The 25,466-nt window shown below is 41.2% G+C and overlaps 1 protein-coding gene and 1 long non-coding RNA gene across 2 annotated transcripts in view; both read right to left on the bottom strand.

Moving 5' to 3' along the window:
* LOC149974574 (uncharacterized) overlaps positions 1 to 25,466 on the bottom strand; it is a 423,285-nt gene that overhangs the window by 5,377 nt on the left and 392,442 nt on the right. The gene's annotated exons all lie outside the window — the stretch shown is intronic.
* Positions 51 to 7,005, bottom strand: ankrd1a (ankyrin repeat domain 1a (cardiac muscle)). The gene is made up of 9 exons (XM_021576384.3): positions 6,513 to 7,005; positions 5,116 to 5,298; positions 4,886 to 5,008; positions 4,611 to 4,718; positions 4,298 to 4,396; positions 4,004 to 4,102; positions 3,723 to 3,821; positions 2,170 to 2,268; positions 51 to 1,945 (listed from the first exon to the last, which is right to left on the bottom strand). The coding sequence occupies exons 1-9, from the start codon at positions 6,537 to 6,539 to the stop codon at positions 1,853 to 1,855; spliced, it is 930 nt and encodes a 309-aa protein (XP_021432059.3). The 5' UTR covers positions 6,540 to 7,005; the 3' UTR covers positions 51 to 1,852.

Below are 25,466 nucleotides of genomic sequence, written 5' to 3'. Positions count from 1 at the left end.
TACAGAGACTCAAATAACAAAAACATTTTCAATGGATCACAAAAGAAGTATTTGAAAATATCAGATTGGTTTATTGACTTAAACAAACAATAAATAACAAGCATAATATACAGATTCACTTTACAATAAATACAAAACTCAGTGAGGTCTCTTGACGCTTTGCATTCTAGTCTTTTCTAAAAAAAAAAACATAAAAAATATCACTCAAATGATTTCCTATTTAAAACATTTTCTAAACCAACAACAACTTTCCATTCCAGCTCACTACTATCACTTCTGTCTGTGTGTTTAGACTGAAACAGGTGAATGTAACCAGAAACTAGCTTTGGTTAATACTCATTTTTTGAGTCTTTTGAGCATACAATTGTACTGTAAGTATTCCAGTAACATATCACCTTGTAAAATCCCACAGTACATGCAATTGCATTTGTCTTGCTCTTGCTCTTGTTGCTGGTGATTCTCTGATCCACCTCTACGCAGACGACACCATTCTGTATACATCTGGCCCTTCTTTGGACACTGTGCTAACAAACCTCCAAATGAGCTTCAATGCCATACAACACTCCTTCCGAGGCCTCCAACGGCTTTTAAATGCAAGTAAAACTAAGTGCATGCTCTTCAACCGATTGCTGCACGCACCCTCACGCCTGACTAGCATCACTACTCTGGACAGTTCTGACTTAGAATATGTGGACAATTACAAATACCTAGGTGTCTGTTTAGACTGTAAACTCTCCTTCCAGACTCACATTAAGCATCCAAAATTAAATCTAGAATCAGCTTCCTATTTCGCAACAAAGCCTTCTTCACTCATGCTGCCAAACATACCCTCGTAAAACTGAACATCCTACCGATCCTTGACTTCGGCGATGTCATTTACAAAATAGCCTCCAACACTCTACTCAGCAAACTGGATGTAGTCTATCACAGTACCATCCGTTTTGTCACCAAAGCCCCATATACTGCCCACCACTGCGACCTGTATGCTCTCATTGGCTGGCCCTCACTACAGATTCGTCGCCAAACCCACTGGCTCCAGATCATCTATAAGTCTCTGCTAGGTAAAGCCCCGCCTTATCTCAGCTCACTGGTCACTATAGCAACACCCACCCGTAGCACGCGCTCCAGCAGGTATATTTCACTGGTTATCCCCAAAGCCAACACTTCCTTTGGCCACCTTTCCTTCCAGTTCTCTGCTGCCAATGATTGGAACGAATTGCAAAAATCCATGAAGCTGGAGTCTTATATATCTCCCTCTCTAACTTTAAGCATCAGCTGTCAGAGCAGCTTACACAGCCAATCTGGAAATAGCACACCCAACTACCTCATCCCCATATTGTTACTTATCTTCTTGCTCTTTTGCACCCCAGTATCTCTACTTGCACATCATCTATCACTCCAGTGTTAACGCTAAATTGTCATTTATTTTGCCTCTATGGCCTATTTATTGCCTTACCTCCCTACTCTTCTACATTTGCACACACTGTACATATATTTTTCTATTGTGTTATTGACTGTACGTTTCTTTATGTGTAACTCTGTGTTGTTGTTTTTGCTTTGCTTTGCTTTATCTTGGCAAGGTCGCAGTTGTAAATGAGAACTTGTTCTCAACTGCCCTACCTGGTTAAATAAAGGTGAAATAAAAATAAAACCAACAATCACATAAATATCCCCAGAATCTCAATAGCCAACTTCAACACAACATCAAAATGCATGGAAGCTACAGCCCTAACATTGGCCAGCAATATCGGCATTCAACAATTCTATCAGTATCAGTTATCAATGACAATCTGAATGAATGGATGGATTTCAATAGCCATAGATCTCCCCAAGACCTTGAGAAGTCATTGTTCTATTTAACAGATTTGTCATTGTTGATGTTACACAGGAGGTTTTTAGCACCACTCTGCCATGCCAGAAGATTCTCACTAGGGGACTTGCCTTCCTGCAAGGGGAAAAAACACAAACATTCAAATGAACTAAGCATTTGTAAAATGGATCACCTTACTGTATCACACATCAATATTCAAATGGACTGTAAATGGCGCTATGCTCACACAATAGCCAGTAACAAACATACCGACATCACTGGAATATACTCAATGAATGTGAAAAGATGAGCCAAAATTGTATGAGGACAGACATGTTGGATGATTATGGAGTACTTACACTGTTCTTAGTTTTAAGACTGGCTCCATACATCAGCAGCAGCCTGATCATTTTGAATCGGTTTATCCTCACAGCATCGTGCATGGGTGTGTCTCCATCCTGGTCATAAACAAAGTAACTATTAAAAACGCAATACACAACCATACTATACAATAGTGCAAATCAAATCAAATCCAAATGTATTGGTCACATACACATATTTAGCAGCCTCATTAAATCTAAATTAAATAGTACCCGCAAAACACCAGTCTCAACGTCAACAGTGAAGAGGCGACTCCGGGATGCTGGCCTTCTATGCAGAGTTGCAAAGAAAAAGCCATATCTCAGACTGGCCAATAAAAATAAAAGATTAAGATAGGCATAAGAACACAGACACTGGACAGAGGAACTCTGCCTAGAAGTCCAGCATCCCGGAGTCGCCTCTTTACCGTTGACGTTGAGACTGGTGTTTTGTGGGTACTATTTAATGAAGCTGCCAGTTGAGGACTTGTGAGACGTCTGTTTCTCTAACTAGACACTCTAATGTCCTCTTGCTCAGTTGTGCACCGGGGCCTCCCACTCCTCTTTCTATTCTGTTTAGACTCAGTTTGTGCTGTTCTGTGAAGGGAGTAGTACACAGCATTGTACGATATCTTTAGTTTCTTGGCAATTTTCTCACATGGAATAGCCTTCATTTCTCAGAACAAGAATAGACTGACGAGTTTCAGAAGAAATGTATTTGTTTCTGTCCATTTTGAGCCTGTAATCGAACCCACAAATGCTGATACTCCAGATACTCAACTAGTCTAAAGAAGGCCAGTTTTATTGCTTCTTTAATCAGGACAACAGTTTTCAGCTGTGCTAACATAATTGCAAAATGGTTTTCTAATGATCAATTTGCCTTTTAAAATGATAAACTTGTATTAGCTAACACAACGTGCCATTTGAACACAGGAGTGATGTTTGCTGATAATGGGCCTCTGTACGCCTATGTAGATATTCCATTAAACATCAGCAATTTCCAGCTACAATAGTTATTTCCAACATTAACAATGTCGACACTGTATTTCTGATAAATTTTATGTTATTTTAATGGACAAAAAAAAGAAGCTTTTTTTTCAAAAACAAGGACATTTCTAAGTGACCCCACACTTTTGATCGGTAATGTAAATATTAGGAAGAGCAATGTCGGAGTGGCATTGACTAAAATACAGTAGAACAGAATACAGTATATAAATGAGTAAAGCAGTATGTAAACATTATTAAAGTGGCTAGTGTTCCATTATTAAAGTGGCTAGTGATTCCATGTCCATGTACTGTATATAGGGCAGCAGCCTCTAAGAGTAACTGGGTGGTAGCCGGCAAGTGATGGCTATTTAACAGTCTGATGGCCTTGAGATAGAAGCTATTTTTCAGTCTCTCGGTCCCAGCTTTGGTGCACCTGTACTGACCTCACCTTCTGGATGATAGCGGGAGTACAAATTATAGCATGGAGTATAATTGGTGGGTTTGTGAAGCCTCTCTGTGATTTGCCCCATGCTTGCATTTGTCATATTAGGGTTTGTATGTCTTACTCTGTCTTTAGCGTTGACGTCTGCTCCACAGTGGATGAGGTGCTCAGCACATTCATTGTGTCCCGTCCTCACTGCCACATGGAGAGGAGTGCTGCGCAGCTGAGAGAAAACAGAGAGGGGGGGGGTCAGACCACAAACACAGACTGCTCAACTCTCCATATACCATTTAATATGCTCTATATATGGCTCTGTTCTGTATATATCCCTAAGTAAAACCCTATATGTTTTTGATGTTGGGCATCACAAATTGGGTTTAAGGGCTCTCTGTCTCAGTGTTGTACCTTGTCTCTGGAGTTCAACTTCCCTCCTTCATTGAGAAGCAGCTCCAGAGTAGTCAAGCTGCCTCCCCTGCAGGCCCAGTGTACTGAAGTGGCATCCAACTGGAGGGAGTGGGCAAAACAAACAGTGTTAGGATGATGACAGTTCCCAGCCATTCTGAACCATTTCCCATGTACTGTATGTAATTAGAGCTCTGATGAGTGATTGAGTGAGCAAGTGAGTGAGAGTGCGTGTATGCTTGCATGACTGCGTGAGTATCTGAGTTTGTGACTAAGAGAAAGAGAGAGAGAACTTACTCTGTCTTTCTTCTCAATGGAAGCACCAGCCTCCAGCAGTCTCTTCACAATCTCCACATGGCCCTTGGATGAGGCTTTGTGTAGTGCTGTCCTTAGGAACTGTAAGAGAGGGAGGGCAGACAGAGTTAAGTGAGATTTGTTTGGCTTCCTGTTACTTGTCCTGTGGCATTGTGAGACTAGTGCTATATTGGCCTTCGGCTGTCTGTAACTCAAGATGTTGTATCTCAATCAATGTAGCTTCTGGCATGTCAAAAGACTGACTTAAGATGGCTGTCCATGTGTCATCATAAGAGAGACATGATGCGGTACTCACATGATCACCGACGTTGGGGTCACCTCCATCTGACAGGTACTTCTCAATCACATGCAGTTTATTTTCCATAGCTGCTTTCAGGAACGTGTCTTCATCGACTGTGTCGGGCTGTGTGACAATGAAAAGAGACATGTTGCATTAGCTTAGTACCGTTTGACTTGTTTTAATCCGTTGCTGGCCTTTCTACATTGAATTCCCTCTCCTTGATTATGGTGAGGGATTTTAAAGAAAGAAGGAGAGAAAGATTGTGTAGAGTGAATAGTGGCGGGACGTACAATGATCTCTGGCTCAGGTTCTTTCCTGTTCTGCACCTTCCTCTCCCTCCTCCTCTTCCTCAGTTTCAGGATGTTGAAAAGGTCATCCACGGTCTCTAGTTTCAGCCGGCCTGATTTGTCGGTCTGAAAAGGAATAAGGTATACAGAATGTTGGGCCACATTTTGAAAGGCAAGTAGAATGTTCAGTGTTTCTAATTGAGTACTAAGCATATGAGGAGCCAAAAACTCACATTGAGATTGACAACTGTGATCTCCTCCTGAGTGCTGTTCTCATTCTCCTCTGGGATGAGGTCTTTGTGTGACCTCCGGCCATCCTGTTTCTCCTGGTTGACGGCTGCCTCGTACACACTCTCTGAACACGCCCCCGATAGGTGCTGGCCTGCCTCCTTTCCCTCACACCTTTTACCAGTGACCTGGGAGAGAAAACAGATTGGAGATGAGCTGGCCATCCACCTACGCAGTACTTTCTATTCCAAGAAAGGAAAAAACAGAATGGAGGACAGGCTTTCACAACAAAGCCTTCCCTCTGTGAGATTTTTCTGTCCTAATAAAGGACCAAAGAAGGAAGTATTGGGGTGCTAATAGAGAAATGTGTGCTGTCTAATGTCCAACTCATTTACAGACTGATCAAAGCCAACCCTTTTAGATGACTGGGCAGACAACCAACTGCTGGATTATTTTGGACCAAATGAAAACCATAATGTTTTGTTAATTGTATGTACAGATAGATGTAGGATCTTAATTTGAGCATGTTTGCTACAGCAGAAAAATAATCCTGCAGCACAGGAAATGTGAATTATTATGTGGATTATAATTAATGGACATTTTTGTAGGAGATTGATACAGTTTTCATGAGGGAAAATCAAGTCTGAAATGTGTGGAAAGATTGAAAAATGGAGATTACCAAACGGAAAAATCTCCTACAGAGCCGGCTCTAGCCTTTTGGGGGCCCTAAACTAGATTTGGTTGCCCCCCCTCCCCTTGCAGGCAAAACATTTTAGTGGCTCCCCTCTTGACAGCAGAGAGATTTTTTTGTTTTAAAGTACATTTCCTGCAATTCTACATATTTTGCCATGGGGTGTAGAGAAAATGTTGCCGTGGTAAAGCTAGTGCTCTGCAGTTCTACACAGCAATTTTCTAAGACATTTCCTGCAATTCTATACATTTTGCCATGATTTATACCATTTTAGTAATATCATAGTGAGAGTGACTTAAAACATTTATGGGGGCCCCCTGGAGGACAGGGCCTCTAGGCATGTGCCCTGCATGCCCGATTGCTATTCAGCCATGATTACTACAAGTTTAGATAGCTGGCTAGACTAATTTACCAATATACAAATTGTTAGTTGACATTGCTAATTGAGTGACTGTCAGTGATTGGCATAACAAGATAAAAATTGCTGATGCAGAACCAAATTTCGAACTTGCACCTTATATATATTCTACGAGTCTAACTCTCAACAGTAAATTGAGAGCAAGACAGAGGCCCTAAGCGTTTATGCCTGGAGCCGGCCCTGTCTACCTATCAGAGACTAATATTGTCAGCAACATCTAGAATGCCCAAACCCAGAGGAAATAATGGATTAGGCAGAGTGAATCCCGATCACACATACAAAAAACAACCTACCAGCTCTTCAACGCTGTGCAGTCCCATGTCTAGTCTGTCTGTGTGATAAAAAGTATTCCGGTGTCTCAACTCCCGAAGTGGCCAGTGTCAATTCTGTTCTGGGTGAGGATGAGATCCATCATCTCTTATATAGCCTACGAGTTTGTGATTAGGAACCAAAAAAAACTGAAATGAGGTCATGTTTCCCGCTATTCACCCTTTACCATCTCGCGCAGCCCCAGCCAAGGTGTCTCGTCAGTGGTCACGCCTGGCATGCGTCCGTGGTATGCGCTGATGTCACCATTGCTGGCTTGTAAAAATGTAATTCCTAAACCGCTAGACACCTTCAATCATTTGCACTCTACTCATAGATAAGGTGACATCGCAGAATGCCTGCCTAATGGCTAGTCAGTCAGAGCTGATTTATTGCGCGGACGGTGACAAAACTGCTCAACTATGCGCTTCCGTTCATGATACCCACTCGCACTTGCCATACACAGCTGACTGACACATGCAGCTTGAGTTCGACACGTACAAGGTCATACGGTAAAAAGGTACATGATGAGAGGTCCTTACCTCATATATGCTGCTATTTAAAGACAACGAAAAGTGCCACGAAAAAATATATCATTGAACTTACAATTTGACGAGGCTACTATATAATATGCCTAATAGATGCATGGTTCTTTTGGGGGGGGGGGGGGGGGGGTTGTTTAACACTTCACATAATTCTGTATATAGGCTTACTAGCTAGTAATATTAATAATTACAATAGGTATAATCAATAGCAGTGCAGTCATAAGGTCACTATTTGGCATGAACCAATATAACAATTTCGCAATTTTAAATTGTGTTATAACTGTTTTATAAATATAAACTATGTAGACTATGTGGCTTAATTAATGCAACATGTTACCAAAAAAGTCAATTCCATAGTAGGCCTGTCAGTTATGAATTTTTTGGATCATTCATGTCAAAGTACATGTTCATAACTACAGAGTAACTCATTAAAACATTATTGCTGGTAAACTAATTTGAATGGTGCCCCTATAAATGTCGGTCTGTTATGGCAAGCATGTGGAGGCATGTGCATGGTCAGCAGCTGCCTTTTTTAGAGAACACAGCTTGAACTGTAGGCTAGATCTGACATTCAGACATCCATTTAGTAGGCTACCAACATCACTCATTTTACCTGTCCTTAAAAGGCCACAGAAGAGGCTGGTTGTGTGTGTCACAGGTTAAGTCTAGTAGTATCACTACCACAAACAAGATCATGAAAATGATTATGATGCTGACACAGGGAAAATCACTGTATTGTACTGTATTAATTGCCTTTCAAACTATTGGTATGACCAAGACAACCTCTTTTGTTTCATCACCCTTGTCTTTGTGCCTCTATCTACAAGGTACAATGAGTTTCAATGGATGACCACTGAGCAGCTGTAGTTGTTTGCACCATGTCCTTTGTACTTGATAAGACTCTGCTCCAGTAGCCTGCAGGTCACAGTGTCAAGTCCTGAGGGATATAGGAGTATTTCTGAATTAAAAATAGGCCTGTGTGAGATTCCTGTTCTTGAAATATATCCTGTTGATTCTAAAAATAGCAGTGTAAATCCTGCAGCTGTATTTATCAGTTTTTATGATAAGGTGCAGTTGGACATTGTATTGTCGTTAGTATATTATTGTATCATATTTCTGTGAGCATTGATGCCATGCTTACACAAGTTCAGCATCTAGTTTTGGCAACTAACATGAATTCAAAGTCAAATCAAGAACAAATTCAACCATGCCATTGGATTTAGTTTAAAGGTTAGCTGAAAAACAGAAAATCAACTAAATTCCTTGAAGTTAATGACTTTTCACAAATCCAATCAGCTTTCCATTGAATCAACATAGATTTTTTAAAAGTTTTTTATTGAAATGACGCGTAAACAACATTGATTCAACCAGTTTGTATGGTATAATAATGATGACAAAACTCTTCCGTGGTCGCACATTGAGATTTGTGGTTGCAAGTATGATTTAATTATGCAAGCTGTATCATGAGGTGTGAATTTTTTTTACAACAGTCACAAACTTGTAACTTGACATTTGAATACATTCAATAAGATTTGCAAGCATAATTTACATTTACAACAATTCATATTCTGCTGTGAATATAAAATACACTTGGAGATTTTTTTTTTTTTATCTGTGCATACTCAAAAATCTGTCCCTATTGTCACGTTGGATTCGTAAACTTGTAGAATGTTTTGTAAGTTTGTAGAAAGAGATTTGCAAGTAAAAAAAACTGTTTTGAGCAGCTTTGCTGGCAGGAACTTTTGATCAGCCAAAACCACATAGAAATATGATTTACAGATCTGTCATTGAAAGCAAGTCTAAGAAGCGGTAGATCTGTTTTATGTGCGCCGTTTCTATGCTTCCTGTTCTTACGTTTCGTTTTTGCGTCTGAAAAGATATTTCACAGCGGTTTGATTGGTACAATGATTCTCTACATTGCTTGTTTTGTCACATAAACTGAAATTAGGAAAACTATTATATTTTTTTGCAACCAAGAAATGGTGGAGCGATTTCTACATATTGCACAGTTAACATGTGAAATATAATCACAGATATTTCACCTATGTATAAATGTGAAGCATCCGTTTGGCGTTTCCACTTACTACCAAATATGGTGATGAGAGGAAGCTCAGTAGCCGGCAGTGAGAGAAGAGATGGATTTTGGCCAACATTCTGCAACTTTTCTCATGATTGAAACATTTGATCTCCATACAGTTTTCTGTTTCCAAAACTAGAAACTGTAACAAACATAGTGGACTGCATTTTGTAGACTTTACCCTTTGCCAAAGTTGCGTTGTTTAAAGGAGTGCGAGGATGAATTTAGTTATTGCATACATGCACGTCACAGAGTAGGCGTTCCCTAATGGGAAATGCACAAATAAATGCTAGAACATGCCAATAGGATCTTACTAACTTGTGCTAGGCTCTGTCACCTCCTTGCTTGTTCTGCCCATTATGCTTCATTTGCTCCCATTGGAAATTACAGGCTCTGGTCTATCTTGGGTTAGTTATACAAATCTTTGATATAATGGTACATTTCATTTGAAATTGACAGCAGCTCATGTCAGCTAAACTGGCTTCTGATATTCATCCTCATTTCACTATCAACTGACTGGCTTCATCAGGCAGCTTTAGATGTGAGTAGAAAGCACATATATTTGCTAGTTAAACATCTGGTTGATAACATGTAGCTAGCGAACGTTAGCTAAATTGAAACTGCTGGGGGGGAAACAGTAGCTAATAATGTTATGTTACTGGAAAATAAAAACAATGTATTTTAAAGAATTGTTACTGACTTTTGAACACTTTTTGTCAAACTACTTCATTCCACTGCCTGTTTATTGATTAAATAGGCTGTATTGGTAACATTTAGCTGAATAGGCTTAAACACATATACATGCATGCTTAATTAGCCTAGTTAGCCAAATGACTACCTGACTAGGCTTATTGTTATTCATGTTTTTGTTGTTATTGCATTTCAGCTGGACAGGGAGGAATATTATTAGAAACCAGAATGCTGCCAGACAACCACAGGGCCATAGAGGTATAACAGTCAGTAATATTATTAGAAACCAGAATGCTGCCAGACAACCACAGGGCCATAGAAGTATAACAGTCAGTAATATTATTAGAAACCAGAATGCTGCCAGACAACCGCAGGGCCATAGAGGTATAACAGTCAGTAATATTATTAGAAACCAGAATGCTGCCAGACAACCACAGGGCCATAGAGGTATAACAGTCAGTAATATTATTAGAAGCGATTTCTTGGAACGGCCTTGGTCAGGGAGGTGACCAAGAACCCAATGGTCACTTTGGCAAAATACCAGAGTTCGTCTGTGGAGATGGGAAAACTTTCCAGAAAGACAACCATCTCTGCAGCACTCCACCAATCAGGCCTTTAGGGTAGAGTAGCCAGACGGAAGCCACTCCTCAGTAAAAGGCACATGACAGCCCACTTGGAGTTTGTCAAAAGGTACCTAAAGGACTCTCAGACCATGAGAAACAAGATTCTATGGTCTGATGAAACCAAGATTGAACTCTTTGGCCTGAATGCCAAGTGGCACGTCTGAAGGAAACCTGGCACCATCCCTATGGTGAAGCATGGTGGTGGCAGCATCATGTTGTGGGGATGTTTTTCAGCAGCAGGGACTGGGGGACTGGTCAGGATGGAGGGAAAGATGAACGAAGCAAAGTACAGAGAGATACAGAGCACTCAGGACCTCAGACTGGGGTGAAGGTTCACCTTCCAACAGGACAATTACCCTAAGCACACAGCCAAGACAACACAGGATTGTGGCCCAACCAGAGCCAGGACTTGAACCCGATCTAACATCTCTGGAGACCTAAAAATAGCTGTGCAACGACGCTCCCCATCCAAACTGACAGAGCTTGAGAGGATCTGCAGAGAAGAATGGGAGAAACTCCCCAAACACAGGTGTGCAAAGCTTGTAGCGTCATACCCAAGAAGACTCGAGGCTGTAATCACTGCCAAAAGTGCTTCATCAAAGTACTGCGTTAAGGGTCTGAATACTTATGTGAATGTGCTATTTACGTTTTATTTTAAATAGATTTGCAAACATTTCTAAACCTGTTTTTGCCTTGTCATTATGGGGTATTATGTGTATATTGATGAGGAAAAAAACGATTTAGTCAATTTCAGAATAAGGCTGTAACGTAACAAAATGTGGAAAAAGTCAAGGGGTCTGAATGTACTGTACATTAATAAAAATGTATACACCCTGGACATGACACTTGCATTGATTTTAGACCTTTAGGTAAGCACCAAGTGCTGTCTTGTTGGAGAAAGTCTGCATGTTGTATGATGTTTAAGTTACCAAAGTAGTTAGTAAAAATGTTTAGAACAGACTATTAAAAATGTACTGTTTTGTAACAACTTGAACATGATTAGTTTATACCAAACTTTATTGAGTTTGGTGATCATCCCCCAAATTTGGCCTTTGAAAGCCTTGATATTTGCTGATAACTGACAACAGAGTGGCAGGTTCTTTTGATGTGCTGCTCTTAACTTCCATGGCCCAGCAGACTCACCTGGGGACAGGGGGATTGACACGTTAGCTTGTCTGGGAGACTTTTAGAGGGAGGAGATAGCATGAGTTTTGGAGTGAGTACAGTAAATGGATAATATGCTATAATACGCTCATCACTTAGAAAGACAGCAATTGTGATGGAGATTTGCATAGTGCATAAAGTATATTACCACCAGCGGTGTTTACTTCTCTGCTCTGGAGAGATCACAGGTCAGAAGGCTCTGGAGATCTTTGGAATATTTTCTCTGTGCCACCTGAGATGGATAGAGGTACTGAATGCAATTGACAGAGAGAGCAAGAGAGTTAACATTTACATTGTTGATTATCACATGAGGACTCTAAGGGTACCTTCCAATCAGACAAATGGATGCGTAAAAGACACAGCATCCCAATGGCTTTCAAAGGGAGGAGTGTGTTGGGGGAGAGGGTTGTGCTGTCCTGTCTGTCAGAAAACCAATTCAAAATGTAAAACAACATTTTCCCCGAGCAAACAGGTGTGTTGGACATCCGTTTCAACCTTTGTGATTGAAGGCAACCTTAGTCAGTGGTTCAAGTTCTATCTTCATGTCTGTAACTTCGCTCTCACTCTCCCTAAGCCCTCAACTTTGACCTCCCATTGGCCCAGGGCCTCCTGCCAAACCATCTAATGAGTATCTTTGATAGGGAGTTACTCCAGGAGTAGATGTGTTAATGGTGCATAGGGCTTCTTCACTCCTCATGTAAGTGGATGATTATACATATATATACAGTGGGGCAAAAAAGTATTAGGTCAACCACCAATTGTGCAAGTTCTCCCACTTAAAAATATGAGAGAGGCCTGTAATTTTCATCATAGGTACACTTCAACTATGACAGACAAAATGAGAGAAAAAAATCCAGAAAATCACATTGTAAGATTTTTAATTAATTTATTTGCTAATTATGGTGGAAAATAAGTATTTGGTCACCTACAAACAGGCAAGATTTCTGGCTCTCACAGAGAGCCTCCACTCGTTACCTGTATTAATGGCACCTGTTTGAACTTGTTATCAGTATAAAAGACACCTGTCCACAACCTCAAACAGTCACACTCCAAACTCCACTATGGCCAAGACCAAAGAGCTGTCAAAGGACACCAGAAACAAAATTGTAGGCTGGAAAGACCAGGCTGGAAAGACTGAATCTGCAATAGGTAAGCAGCTTGGTTTGAAGAAATCAACTGTGGGAGCAATTATTAGGAAATGGAAGACATACAAGACCACTGATAATCTCCCTCGATCTGGGGCTCCACGCAAGATCTCACCCCATGGGGTCAAAATGATCACAAGAACGGTGAGCAAAAATCCCAGAACCACACGGGGGGACCTAGTGAATGACCTGCAGAGAGCTGGGACCAAAGTAACAAAGCCTACCATCAGTAACATACTACGCCGCCAGGGACTCAAATCCTGCAGTGCCAGACGTGTCCCCCTGCTTAAGCCAGTACATGTCCAGGCCCGTCTGAAGTTTGCTAGAGAGCATTTGGATGATCCAGAAGAAGATTGGGAGAATGTCATATGGTCAGATGAAACCAAAATATAACTTTTTGGTAAAAACTCAACTCGTCGTGTTTGGATGACAAAGAATGCTGAGTTGCATCCAAAGAACACCATACCTACTGTGAAGTATGGGGGTGAAAACATCATGCTTTGGGGCTGTTTTTCTGCAAAGGGACCAGGACGACTGATCCGTGTAAAGGAAAGAATGAATGGGACCATGTATCGTGATATTTTGAGTGAAAACTTCCTTCCATCAGCAGGGCATTGAAGATGAAACGTGGCTGGGTCTTTCAGCATGACAATGATCCCAAACACACCGCCCAGGCAACGAAGGAGTGGCTTCGTAAGAAGCATTTCAAGGTATTGGAGTGGCCTAGCCAGTCTCCAGATCTCAACCTCATAGAAAATCTTTGGAGGGAGTTGAAAGTCCGTGTTACCCAGCAACAGCCCCAAAACATCTCTGCTCTAGAGGAGATCTGAATGTAGGAATGGGCCAAAATACCAGCAACAGTGTGTGAAAACCTTGTGAAGACTTACAGAAAACGTTTGACCTCTTTCATTGCCAACAAAGGGTATATAACAAAGTATTGAGAAACTTTTGTTATTGACCAAATACTTATGTTCCACCAAATTTAATTTTTCTTCTCATTTTGTCTGTCATAGTTGAAGTGTAGGTATGATGAAAATTACAGGCCTCTCATCTTTTTAAGTAGGAGAACTTGCACAGTTGGTGGCTGACTAAATACTTTTTTGCCCCACTATATATATATATATATATATATATATTTTTTTTAAACACATTGAACCTGGTCGTGACTGATGCTGCTAAAAATTCTGTCAATGCCACAGGCTACTTTGGCATCTTATACAAACTGTACACCTTGTTCTCAGCCTCCATACAACGATGGGCCATCCTGAAAAAACATGTGGATATCACTTTGAAGATGTGGACTGAGACAAGGTGGGAGCGTAAAGTTAAGAGCGTCGAGCCACTGATGTATCAGGCAGCAGCGGTGAGAGAGGCACTGATTGAGGTGAGGGATCAAACCAAAGACCCTGTGATAAAGATTGAGGCCCAGTCCTTGTCAGAGGAGATGGGATCATATCGCTTCAGCATCTGTACAGTGGTGTGGTGTGACAGCTTGAGCCAGATCCAACATGTGAGAAAGCTGATGCAGTCTCCCAAGATGCATGTGGATGTTGCAGTCAGTCTTCTCAGAAAGACAGAGAGAGGTCTCTACAGGTCAACAGGCTTTATGACTGCACAAACATCAGCCAAGGATATTTGTGAGGGTGTGAATGTAGAGGCCGTTCTACAACAAAAAAGACTGAGGTCCACAAAGCGGCACTTTTCATACAAATCATTTGATGAGCCTTTGAGTGATGTCCTGAAGAAGCTGGAGGGGACATTTTTCAATGTTGTTGTTGATGCTGCAACCTCAGCCCTTCAGGAAAGATTTTCCACATTGGTAAATGTGAGAGAGAAGTTTGGAGTGCTGGGCTGAAGGGGGGGGGATCGCCCAGGGACACATACAAACTAGATCCGTCACTGTGTGTGTATGTACGGGATACACATGGTATACACCATCCAATTCAATTCTTACTTGTAGGGTCCTTCGACAATGCAACAACAATAAGAAATAATACAAGATAAGAATACAAACATTAAGTGAATGGCTCAGTAGAATATGTATATTCTTAATTTCATACCAGCAGCTGCTGTATTGCTAAGCAAAGTGACTTCTGGTTACTCTTTTATAATTGTCATAATCATTATTATTATTATAATAGCGTCTCTGTAGCTATGGCACCCAGAATAGCTTCTGGCAGTGTGTCTTTGACCTTGGTCTCAAGAGTGTAACAAATAATTACACACACACACACACACACACACACACACACACACACACACACACACACACACACACACACACAGAGTCATGACCACTTGTATACTCATTATAAACTCTGTCATGCTGAGTTAATCATTGCCCAAGGTCAGTGGGTTACCGGGCAAGGAGGATCATTCTGACACCCCTAATCTCTAGTGGGGCATCAACACATATGCACCCCCCAAAACCCCCCTCATTAGTAACACCTCTGGCTCCAGGGGCTATTAATAATCATGGCCCTCCCGCTCAGTCTACTCTTCAGCCCACAGAAGGGTTTTGGGGTCTCGTGCCAAAATACGTCTCACTCATGAATCTGATTTCAGTCATAAACACACACCTGTACAACCTCACATACGTCGCACATAACTTGTACAAACAGTCCATATTTAGAGTGGACTGTTCCCTGTTTACTGATTGAGTGCTTTATCGTCGGCATGGCAAAGAGAAGCAGCATTCCCTCTGTTTCTCTAACATGCTGGAGGGGTGACTGATGATACACAGTATTTAGCTCTGCATTTGTTGTGTTGGAACCTAAATAAGTTGGCACCAGCCCTCAGCTGAAGAGAACACCATCATGTACAGTTCAAGTCGGAAGTTTACATACACTTAAGTAGGAGTCATTAAAACTCATTTTTTAACCACTCCACAAATTTTGTTAACAAACTATAGTTTTGACAAGTCGGTTAGGACATCTACGTTGTGCATGACACAAGTAATTTTTCCAACAATTGTTTACAGACAGATTATTTCACTTATAATTCACTGTATCACTGAGGAGTGTGTATCACTGTAACCCTAACCCTAACCCACTCCCACCCTTACAGTTACACACTCCTCCCCCATAAACCCACCCCACCCTCACAGTTACACACTCCTCCTCGATAAACCCATCTCCACCATCACGGTTACATACTCCTCCCCCTTAAACCCACCCTACCCTCACAGTTACACACTCCTCCCCCTTAAACCCACCCTACCCTCACAGTTACACACTCCTCCTCCATAAACCCATCTCCACCATCACGGTTACATACTCCTCCCCCTTAAACCCACCCTACCCTCACAGTTACACACTCCTCCCCCTTAAACCCATCCTACCCTCACAGTTACACACTCCTCCCACATAAACCCACCCCACCCTCACAGTTACACACTCCTCCTCCATAAACCCATCTCCACCATCACGGTTACATACTCCTCCCCCTTAAACCCACCCTACCCTCACAGTTACACACTCCTCCCCCTTAAACCCGCCCCCACCATCACGGTTACACACTCCTCCCCCTTAAACCCACCCTACCCTCAGTTACACACTCCTCCATAAACTCACTGTTGATGCTGTTTTACTTCCTGTGGGGAAGCAAGTGGGAGAGGCTGAGGAGGGAGGTGGTCAAGAGGCCCAGGTCCAAGGGGGGGGGGGAAAGGCTTGCCTGACCTCTACTTGTTCCTGGGCAGCCGCTACACAGCGTTACATCTCACTCTTGCCACCTCCCCGGTCAACAACAAGACCCAGGCCCTCGCACGGTTCTGGCTGGGATGTTACCTCAGGACCCTGAGGCTGATCCCAGTCGACCTGCGAGCCCCAGTCTCTTTCCTGCTCCCCACACACTACATCCAGCTCCAGACGTTTTTAAGATATTTTAAACTGGAGAAAGAAGCAGTCACGGTTGTAACTAAACCTCGCTCTCTTCTCTCTCTTGTGCAGGAGCAGGAACCAGTGTGTCCAGTGCGCAGGCTTGCTATAGGCGAGCCCATAACGGTTTGGCATAACGTGTACCCATCCTGCTCTTCTGATTCGGCACTGGGACCTGTCCTGGATGGTTGCCCACGAGTTCCTCCCGGTCAGGGCCGTTATGCCCTCCCGGGACATGGCGAGGATATCCGCGTGCCCCTACCAGGCTGCGGCCAAGAGGGGTCGGTGAGGCACTTGCTCTGGGAGTGCAGAGCCACCAGGGACCTGTAGAAGGAAGCAGGCTCCCTGATTTCCCTGTGTCTGCCAGCAGGGGAGGACCTAACGGCCCAGCTCGTGTCTGAAGGATGCACAGTGGTCCTCCCGCAACCTGCTGGTAGTGAAACGAGTAGAGACCACCCCCCAGGCAGTGGCCATGGTAGTCACGGAAGCCCTGGGGTGGTACAGAAGAAAGGGGGCCTCGACCCCAGGCGAAGGGTCCCCCACAACACCCAAGGTCCCGGCGGTCACGGCCTGACAGCGCTGTGGCGCCTAGGGGAGGGATCTCCTCTGGGCCCCGACGGACAGGACGGTAATTGATTCGGAGGAGCAGGAGGAGGCGAGTTTGATAAGGACTCACACCGTTCCTGTACAAAAGACAGAAGAAAGCCTTTTAACAGTAACTTTTTAAAATGTTTTTCATGTCTTAAAAATGTGTTACCTTCATTAAATCATTTGTACACATTTTAAATGGCTTTTTACAGAATTTGATGTTTTTTACAAGAAAAAGTAATTTTATTCATGGATGTTTCTATTGGTTTTAACAACATGTACTTTTAAACTAATTTAAATGTAACATTCAAATGCTGTGTTTTATGCTTTTATGCCGTTTTTATGTGTATAAAATTGTGCAAAAATACATGAACTGTTTTAAAAGGAAGTGCAACAATAAAACTTTTCCAAAAGAAAGAATAAACACTGTTGACCTGCGCTCTTTTTTATACTCTCATCTTAACATCTTAAAGATATTGCACACTTCATGCCACACACAGCGAATAGAGACGGGTTAACCCAATGGCATGGTCAGAATGTTGGATAAACATTCCAGCCCAAGGACAGGTGTAATGGGTGGGGCTGGACAAGAGAGACCCTGTGGTGTGGAAGACCGACCTAACACCAGGCACGGGATAAAACCTGATCCCCAGACCCAAGGCTAGAGAGGGGACTCGAGGAAGTGTAGTAGTTAGGGGATAAATCATAATAGGGGGAGTAGAGTAGGTTGGTGTCATTGTGATATGTGAGGCACAGAAATAGACCCACCCAAACCCAGATCTCGTGCAGGATGGGTGTGAAGGATTAGGGACAAGGTTGTTTCCCCCAAGGAGTTCACATGTCCGGTTGTCAGACAGGACATTGATGTGTTGTAAAACATACCGCTCAGTCTAAAGAGCAGCAGGGAGTAGCACATATGTGACAAGTATGTGATCTTTCTTCTATTTGTGGAACAAAGAGATCATTGGGACAACGTTTTCTACAGCTGCTTCAAAATATGAATTCTAATATTTTCAAAGACTCAGATGTTTTTGTTTTTTTGTTGAACAGAAGGGTCCAAGTATTAGTGACAGTTAATATACAGTAGGGTCTGGCCATGAAAAGAGGGTAATTTGCATATCTTTGATATTTAAAGTAGAAATTGTGCACCAATATTTAATTTTAAAACCGGTTATATTAAATGGTATAGGCCACATGGAGAATTCAATATTCAGCATTTTGACATGTCCCTCTGTCAACCCTATATCACTTCTAGGAATATTTTTACCCACTTAACACCCACATTTCTCTAAGTTTCACCATCATTGTAATATTGTATTGTATTTTGCTGCTTTGACGAAGTCATTTCAGAACATCATTATTTATTTCATGATTAGTGATTAATGTTCTTCATCTTAAGGTCAACCATGTTACTTGAACTGAACTCTTGTTTTAATATGGTGAAACTATTTATTTTAAAATATAATTTTCCAAATGATACATTAACATCTAATAGTCTAATCATAGTGTAAAAGCAGGTGAGCTGGTTCTACTGTTTTTGGACATTTTCTGGTGTTTTGTGGTGGAAAACTGAATGGGTCGAGCAGAACACGTCAACCCTGTTCAACCCATTGATAGGCAGGCAATAATTTTCTTCACCCATTGATAGGCAGGCAATAATTTTTTTCACCCATTGATAGGCAGGCAAGAATTTTTTTCACCCATTGATAGGCAGGCAAGAATTTTTTTCACCCATTGATAGGCAGGCAATATTTTTTTTCACCCATTGATAGGCAGGCAAGAATTTTTTTCACCCATTGATAGGCAGGCAAGAATTTTTTTCACCCATTGATAGGCAGGCAAGAATTTTTTTCACCCATTGATAGGCAGGCAATATTTTTTTCACCCATTGATAGGCAGGCAATATTTTTTTTCACCCATTGATAGGCAGGCAATATTTTTTTTCACCCATTGATAGGCAGGCAATATTTTTTTTCACCCATTGATAGGCAGGCAATATTTTTTTTCACCCATTGATAGGCAGGCAATATTTTTTTCACCCATTGATAGGCAGGCAAGAATTTTTTTCACCCATTGATAGGCAGGCAAATATTTTTTTCACCCATTGATAGGCAGGCAATACTTTTTTTCACCCATTGATAGGCAGGCAAGAATTTTTTTCACCCATTGATAGGCAGGCAAATATTTTTTTCACCCATTGATAGGCAGGCAATACTTTTTTTCACCCATTGATAGGCAGGCAAGAATTTTTTCACCCATTGATAGGCAGGCAATACTTTTTTTCACCCATTGATAGGCAGGCAATAATTTTTTTCACCCATTGATAGGCAGGCAAGAATTTTTTTTCACAATTTCATTTTTTTTGTGGAGCTTGCGTTCAATTGCCATTCCATGTTGCACACAACAAGCTTCCATTACCCTTGTCACAAGGGGATTTAGGGCTGATTTAAGATCAAATCGTCAACCTCTGTCATGGTCAACCCTTTTATTTGGCACTTAATAGGCACATACTATAGAAAAAATTGTTTTTTATGAAGTTGAACATGTGCTCTTTATGACAGAATGTTCAAATTTGTTGAAATTCCTTCCAAAATGACACTTCTCAACGCACCAAATTGATGGAACGACCCAGTACATGCCTCTCTCTCTGTGTTACGAAATAAACAGAGCGTGCATACCTAAATTCAATTGGTAAATTGAACACTGTGAGTATTTAATTTCACACTTTTGAAGTGTTTATATGAGAACCACCAGAAAGTGTTGGATTTACACTTTTCAAAGTGTTGCCCTTTTAATAAAGATACTTTCCAACACCAGCAGCATTAAAATGTTCCACTCCGTGTTAAATGTACACTGTTACGCTGATGACTGATACTTTCACAGCAAATTATCCAGTGTTAAATCAACACTGATCCAGTGTCTATATGGGTCCACACTTTTCAGTGTTAAATTAACACACTGGTTAGGTAAAAACCGAATTAGCATATTTCCCAGATTGCCTTGCTTTTCGAGTGAATTGTAGCATTACCACCCATGACTGTATTTGTTAGTGACAGAGGCATGGTTGTTGCAGTCATCCATTTTCAGTATTGTGGCCTTCTTTAAGTGGGATCCTAAGCAAGCAAGTTAGTTATCATAAACATTTTATTCATTAACACAATACATTATTCATAAGGCCTTATTTTCAGGGCCTAGCTTAACCCTAATACAGAGGACTGTAAACTCATGGTTTACAGGCAAAATCAGGCCTGCAAGTCACATTATGCTGGCTTGCAAAGTGATGTGTAATTGCTATTGGAATCCAGCCAAAGTCAATTTTTATTCACCCACAACCTGCATTCAGAACGACTGCATAGTTGGGAAGATTAAGATATGAGGCTAACTTAAGCATCTGAACTGGAACAACCATTTCAGTAACAGATGCAATAATTACATATAACAGATTGGATTAGTTTAGAATATTATATATTTTTTTCTATTTGAGTAGCATAACATTAATTAATCAAGCAATGTACATGCAAAAATATAGATATTGAAACAAACAATTCTAAAATCTAACTTCACTGAAAGATCAACATTAAGTAACACTGGACAATTTGACACCGTGATTGAAGAACATTTCTTTTTTAAAAACCAACACCAGCTGGCACTCAGTCCATTCATAGTAACACCACATCAAAACCAACAACTGCTTACACCAGGATATGGACACTGACGATTTTGCTGTGTGACAGGCGTGAACATGTGCTTTCATAAACATACTGTACTGTATGTTCTCAGATGCTACTCAATAGATGCAGCCCATAGAACCAGTAGTGTTTCTATTTATACTGAGCCTGCTCTAACAGTCATGATGGAGTAAATATAGGCCTATCTACCGCTCAGCTGTTGATAAAAGCATTTCTGCTGTGATCTCACCTAGCCTATTTCAGGAATGGATCTGTGATGTCTCTGGATGAAGGGAATACAGATAGACACAGCAGTTTCTTCTCTTCAGTTTTGATCATCACACAACTTTCATATATGTTTCAGGCAAAGTGGAGCATCAAAAACATATTACTTCAATCCTATCCTTTGTAAAACATGTGCATGTGGTCTAATAAGTAAAATAGCCCACAGTAATAGAACATTTTAAATAATAGAGTAATTTGGGATATTATCAAAAGTAAAAATACTCTGAAACATGTTACTGCAGCATACTGTAAATTATGGTGTGTTGTTTGAAAATGTTGTGAACAGGGAAACACTTGCTGTATTTTGAATGGTACTGTAATTCCACCCCACAGAATACAGTACTGTACCGTACTGTATCTTCAGAGTGCCAAAAACCTGTTGATGCGTGGTATTGTTATTTCCGTCTCATTAACATATTTTGAGGCATACCTTGTAAGACACTATATTTGTTGCACACGAGTGAGAATGCTGTATCAATTGAACTCTTATGTGGTTATAGTGCCTCATCAACATGTATAGGGGATATATTGGAGTGGCAGCAAATCTTAAACCTTAAATTGTTGAGCATTTTGCCACCTCCTTTTGGTCCCGTTTGCCCTGTAGTCTCAGTCAGTTTGGAAGCCTTTGTTAAGGCTTCTAGAACTACAAGTGATACAGTGCATTCAGAAAGCATTCAGACCGCTTGACTTTTTCCACATTCTGCTATGTCACAGCCTTATTCACAAATTGATAAAATATTTTTTTCTCTCATCAATCAACACATAATACCCCATAATGACAAAGCAAAAACAGGTTTTTAGAACATTTAGGAAATGTATAAAAATACAAAACAGAAATACCTTATTTGCATTCAGACCTTTTGATATGAGTTTCGATATTGAGCTCAGTTTGTTCCTGTTTCCATTGATCATCCTTGTGATGTTTCTACAACTTGATTGGAGTCCACCTGTGGTAAATTAAATTGATTGGACATGATTTGGAAAGGCACACACCTGTCCGTATAAGGACCTTGAAGGAATTGTTTGTAGAGCTCCGAGACAGGATTGTGTCGAGGCACAGATCTGGGGAAGGGTAACAAAAAATGTCTGCAGCATTGAAGTCCAAGACAACACAGTAGCCTCCATCATTCTTAAATGGAAGAAGTTGGGAACCATCAAGACTCTTCCTAGATCTGGCCAAACTGAGCAATCGGGGGACAAGGGCCTTGGTCAGGGAGGTGAGCAAGAACCCGATGGTCAGTCTGCCAGAGCTCCTCTGTGGAGGAGGACAACCATCTCTGCAGCACTTCACCAATCGAGCCTTTATGGTAGAGTGGCCAGACGGAAGCCACTCCTTAGTAAAAGGCACACGACAGCCCACTTGGAGTTTTCCAAATGGCACCCAAAGGACTCTCAGACCTTAATACCAAGCGTCAATACTGAGGTCTTTGTTCTGTTCCTCCAGGCTATCTCTATCTCGGTGACACCCACTACATCTGATCTATGGAATGCCAGCTGTAGGTTTTTATCACCAAGCCATCACTTAATCAGTTGCCAGCCCAAGCTCCATAAAGACTCCTCTCAGTTAACTCAGAAAGGAGAGAGAGAGTCCTAAGAACCTTACTCTATTAAATAAAACAACCATTTGGTGCATATATATAACATAATCCTGTAATCCTGCTACCACAAGGAACCTGGCACCTTCCCTACAGTGAAGCATGACGGTGGCAGCATCATGCTGTGGGGATGTTTTTCAGCGGCAGGGACTAGGAAACTAGTCAGGATCGAGGGAAAGATGAATGGAGCAAAGCACAGAGAGATCCTTAATGAAAACATGCTTCAGAGCGCTCAAGACTTCAGACTGGGGCAACGGTTAACCTTCCAACAGGACAACGACCCTAAGCACACAGTCAAGACAACGCAGGAGTGGCCTGTCCTTGAGTGGCCCAGCCAGAGCCCGGACTTGAACCCAATCTAACTTCTCTGGAGACCTGAAAATAGCTGTGCAGCGACGCTCCCCATCCAACCTGACAGAGCTTGAGAGGATCTGCAGAAAAGAATGGGAGAAACTCCCCAAATTCAGTTGTGCCAAGCTTGTAGCATTATACCCAAGAAGACTCGAGGCTGTAATCGCTGCCAAAGGTGCTTCAACAAAGTACTGAGTAAACGGTCTGAATACTTATGTAAATCTGATATTTACGTTTTTAATTTTTAATACATTAGCAAAAATGTATAAAAAACAGTTTTTGCTTTTTCATTATGGGGCACTGTGTGTAGCTTGATGAGGGGAAACAACAATTTAATACATTTTACAATAAGGCTGTAACTTAACAAAATGTGGAAAAAGTCAAGGGGTCTGAATACTTTCCGAATATACTGTATCCGACACCAAATATTAATTAATATACTCATGTGTAAACACTTTATCTAGTAGCCAACTTGCTTGCACCAATCCCTTTGAATTACAATAAAATACTGTGAAATACAAACCCCTCCCCTCAATTAATTTAATCCATTAATTGTGATTACAGTATAATCCAGTACATTTTACGGTATTGTACTGTGTCATTGCAGAGTATTTGCTTTGATACCATGTTTATATTACAATAAGTGTGCTGTAACATGAAATATAGAGTTGTACTTGCCACTGAGCTGCCCGTAAGCTACCGTCAAATTCTCAGTAACCCCTTCCCAGTGTACACACGGTTTTGTTTAAATCTGCAATATCTGCAGGGTTTGACCATAAGTGGGCTTAAGCACTGTGTGTAGAATTAGCATGCCCATAGTCCAGTATCAGAATAACTTTCCTTTAATAATAAACCAGTCAGAGTGAATGACTGACACAGCATTTCCCTTGGCTCACTGAGTCTACCCACTTTGTATTATTCAAATGATGCCAGTCTTATCTTGGCCATAGCAGACTGGGAGAATAGACATGCAGGATCTCAGGGCTGGAGAAAGCCTTATCTCTCACTCTCTCCTTCCCTCTTTCTTTCTCTCAGGCTGCTTTTAAAGGGAAACAATGAGAATAATACAAGTTCAAAAATAGACTGAGAACAGAAAGATTGTATTTGAGCCTTTGAAAATCCACAGAGATGTACTCTCAGCCTATTCAAATATTTGTGATGACTGATTAACATGACCACTGTTATACAGACAGCCAGGTCACCCGTGATACAAGTCAGATTTCAACGTCCATCCATGTCTGAGGACATCAGGAGATGACGTGGAAACCGGCCACTAGGGGCAACATTGAGCGATGTTACCTTCAAGTAGGTTTCGGTTGTGGGTGGGCATAAGCACCTGCTTCTGATTCCAAAGGTTACAAGTTTGAATCCAGCTGTAGAATGCTGTTTTTGAGATTTTTGTTTTAAACCTTTCCCAAACCTTAACCCTTACCTTTCAGACTTAATGCCTAAACTTAACCTTAAACACTTTGAAATTTGACGTTTGCAACAACTTTGGAATGTATTGTGAGAGAAACATGGATGAACGTCTAATTCTGACGTAAGACTGAGACCTAGTTGTATACAGTAGCCTACAGGGTTTATATAACGCAGTGCATTATAATATGAATGATCATGTTTTATGCAGTTTATCCTAAGGAGCAAGGAAATATTGGTCCCTCTCACATGTTAATCCACTGATAGGAACTTTGATTGATCTCCTATAAAAACATTCTCAACATGATCACCAAGTTAATAAATCTCTGCCTCAGTCAGAGAAAGAGAAAGAAAGAGATACAATTCAAATTGCATCTATCATGAGCACAGATGTCTCATCATAAATGAGCACTATTATTTGTGTTTAATTGCACCCCATTCTTTTTGTCCCTTATTATAGTGGTGACCAGTGGCGGACCGTGATTATCGGACCTACTGTAGGCCTTCAACCTATGGTAAACAACCTATCTTATATCACAAAAAGAAACACATACAAATCAAAACAACCAGCCAGCTGCAACACAATATCTAGTTTACTCAACTTTGGGACAGGAAAGCTGCATGCATAGGCTGCATTACTGATATAGGCCTATGCCAAAGTTGAGGAAACTAGAAATCGTGTTGCAGCTGGTTGCCTTAAACGTTTGTGTGATATATATTTTTAAAGTTGATGCAACTTCAATTGTTTTTACAGTGATGCAGTAGCAGGCGTAATAAGCTGAATTTGCTGTACAACCTTCGTGTATATGTTTAATGTGTGTCTAAATTTGGATTTCCTGTTTTTCTTGGCCATTGCCAACACTAAATATGTCAATTAAAACATAGTTTTTGTATTGAATATGACCCTGAATTCCTACTT

This window comes from Oncorhynchus mykiss, chromosome 20 (assembly GCF_057628025.1).
Source record: "Oncorhynchus mykiss isolate SJ-2025 chromosome 20, ASM5762802v1, whole genome shotgun sequence".
NCBI lineage: Eukaryota > Metazoa > Chordata > Actinopteri > Salmoniformes > Salmonidae > Oncorhynchus > Oncorhynchus mykiss.
Note: the sequence above shows the minus strand (reverse complement) of the source record. Positions and strands in the feature narration are given on the sequence as shown.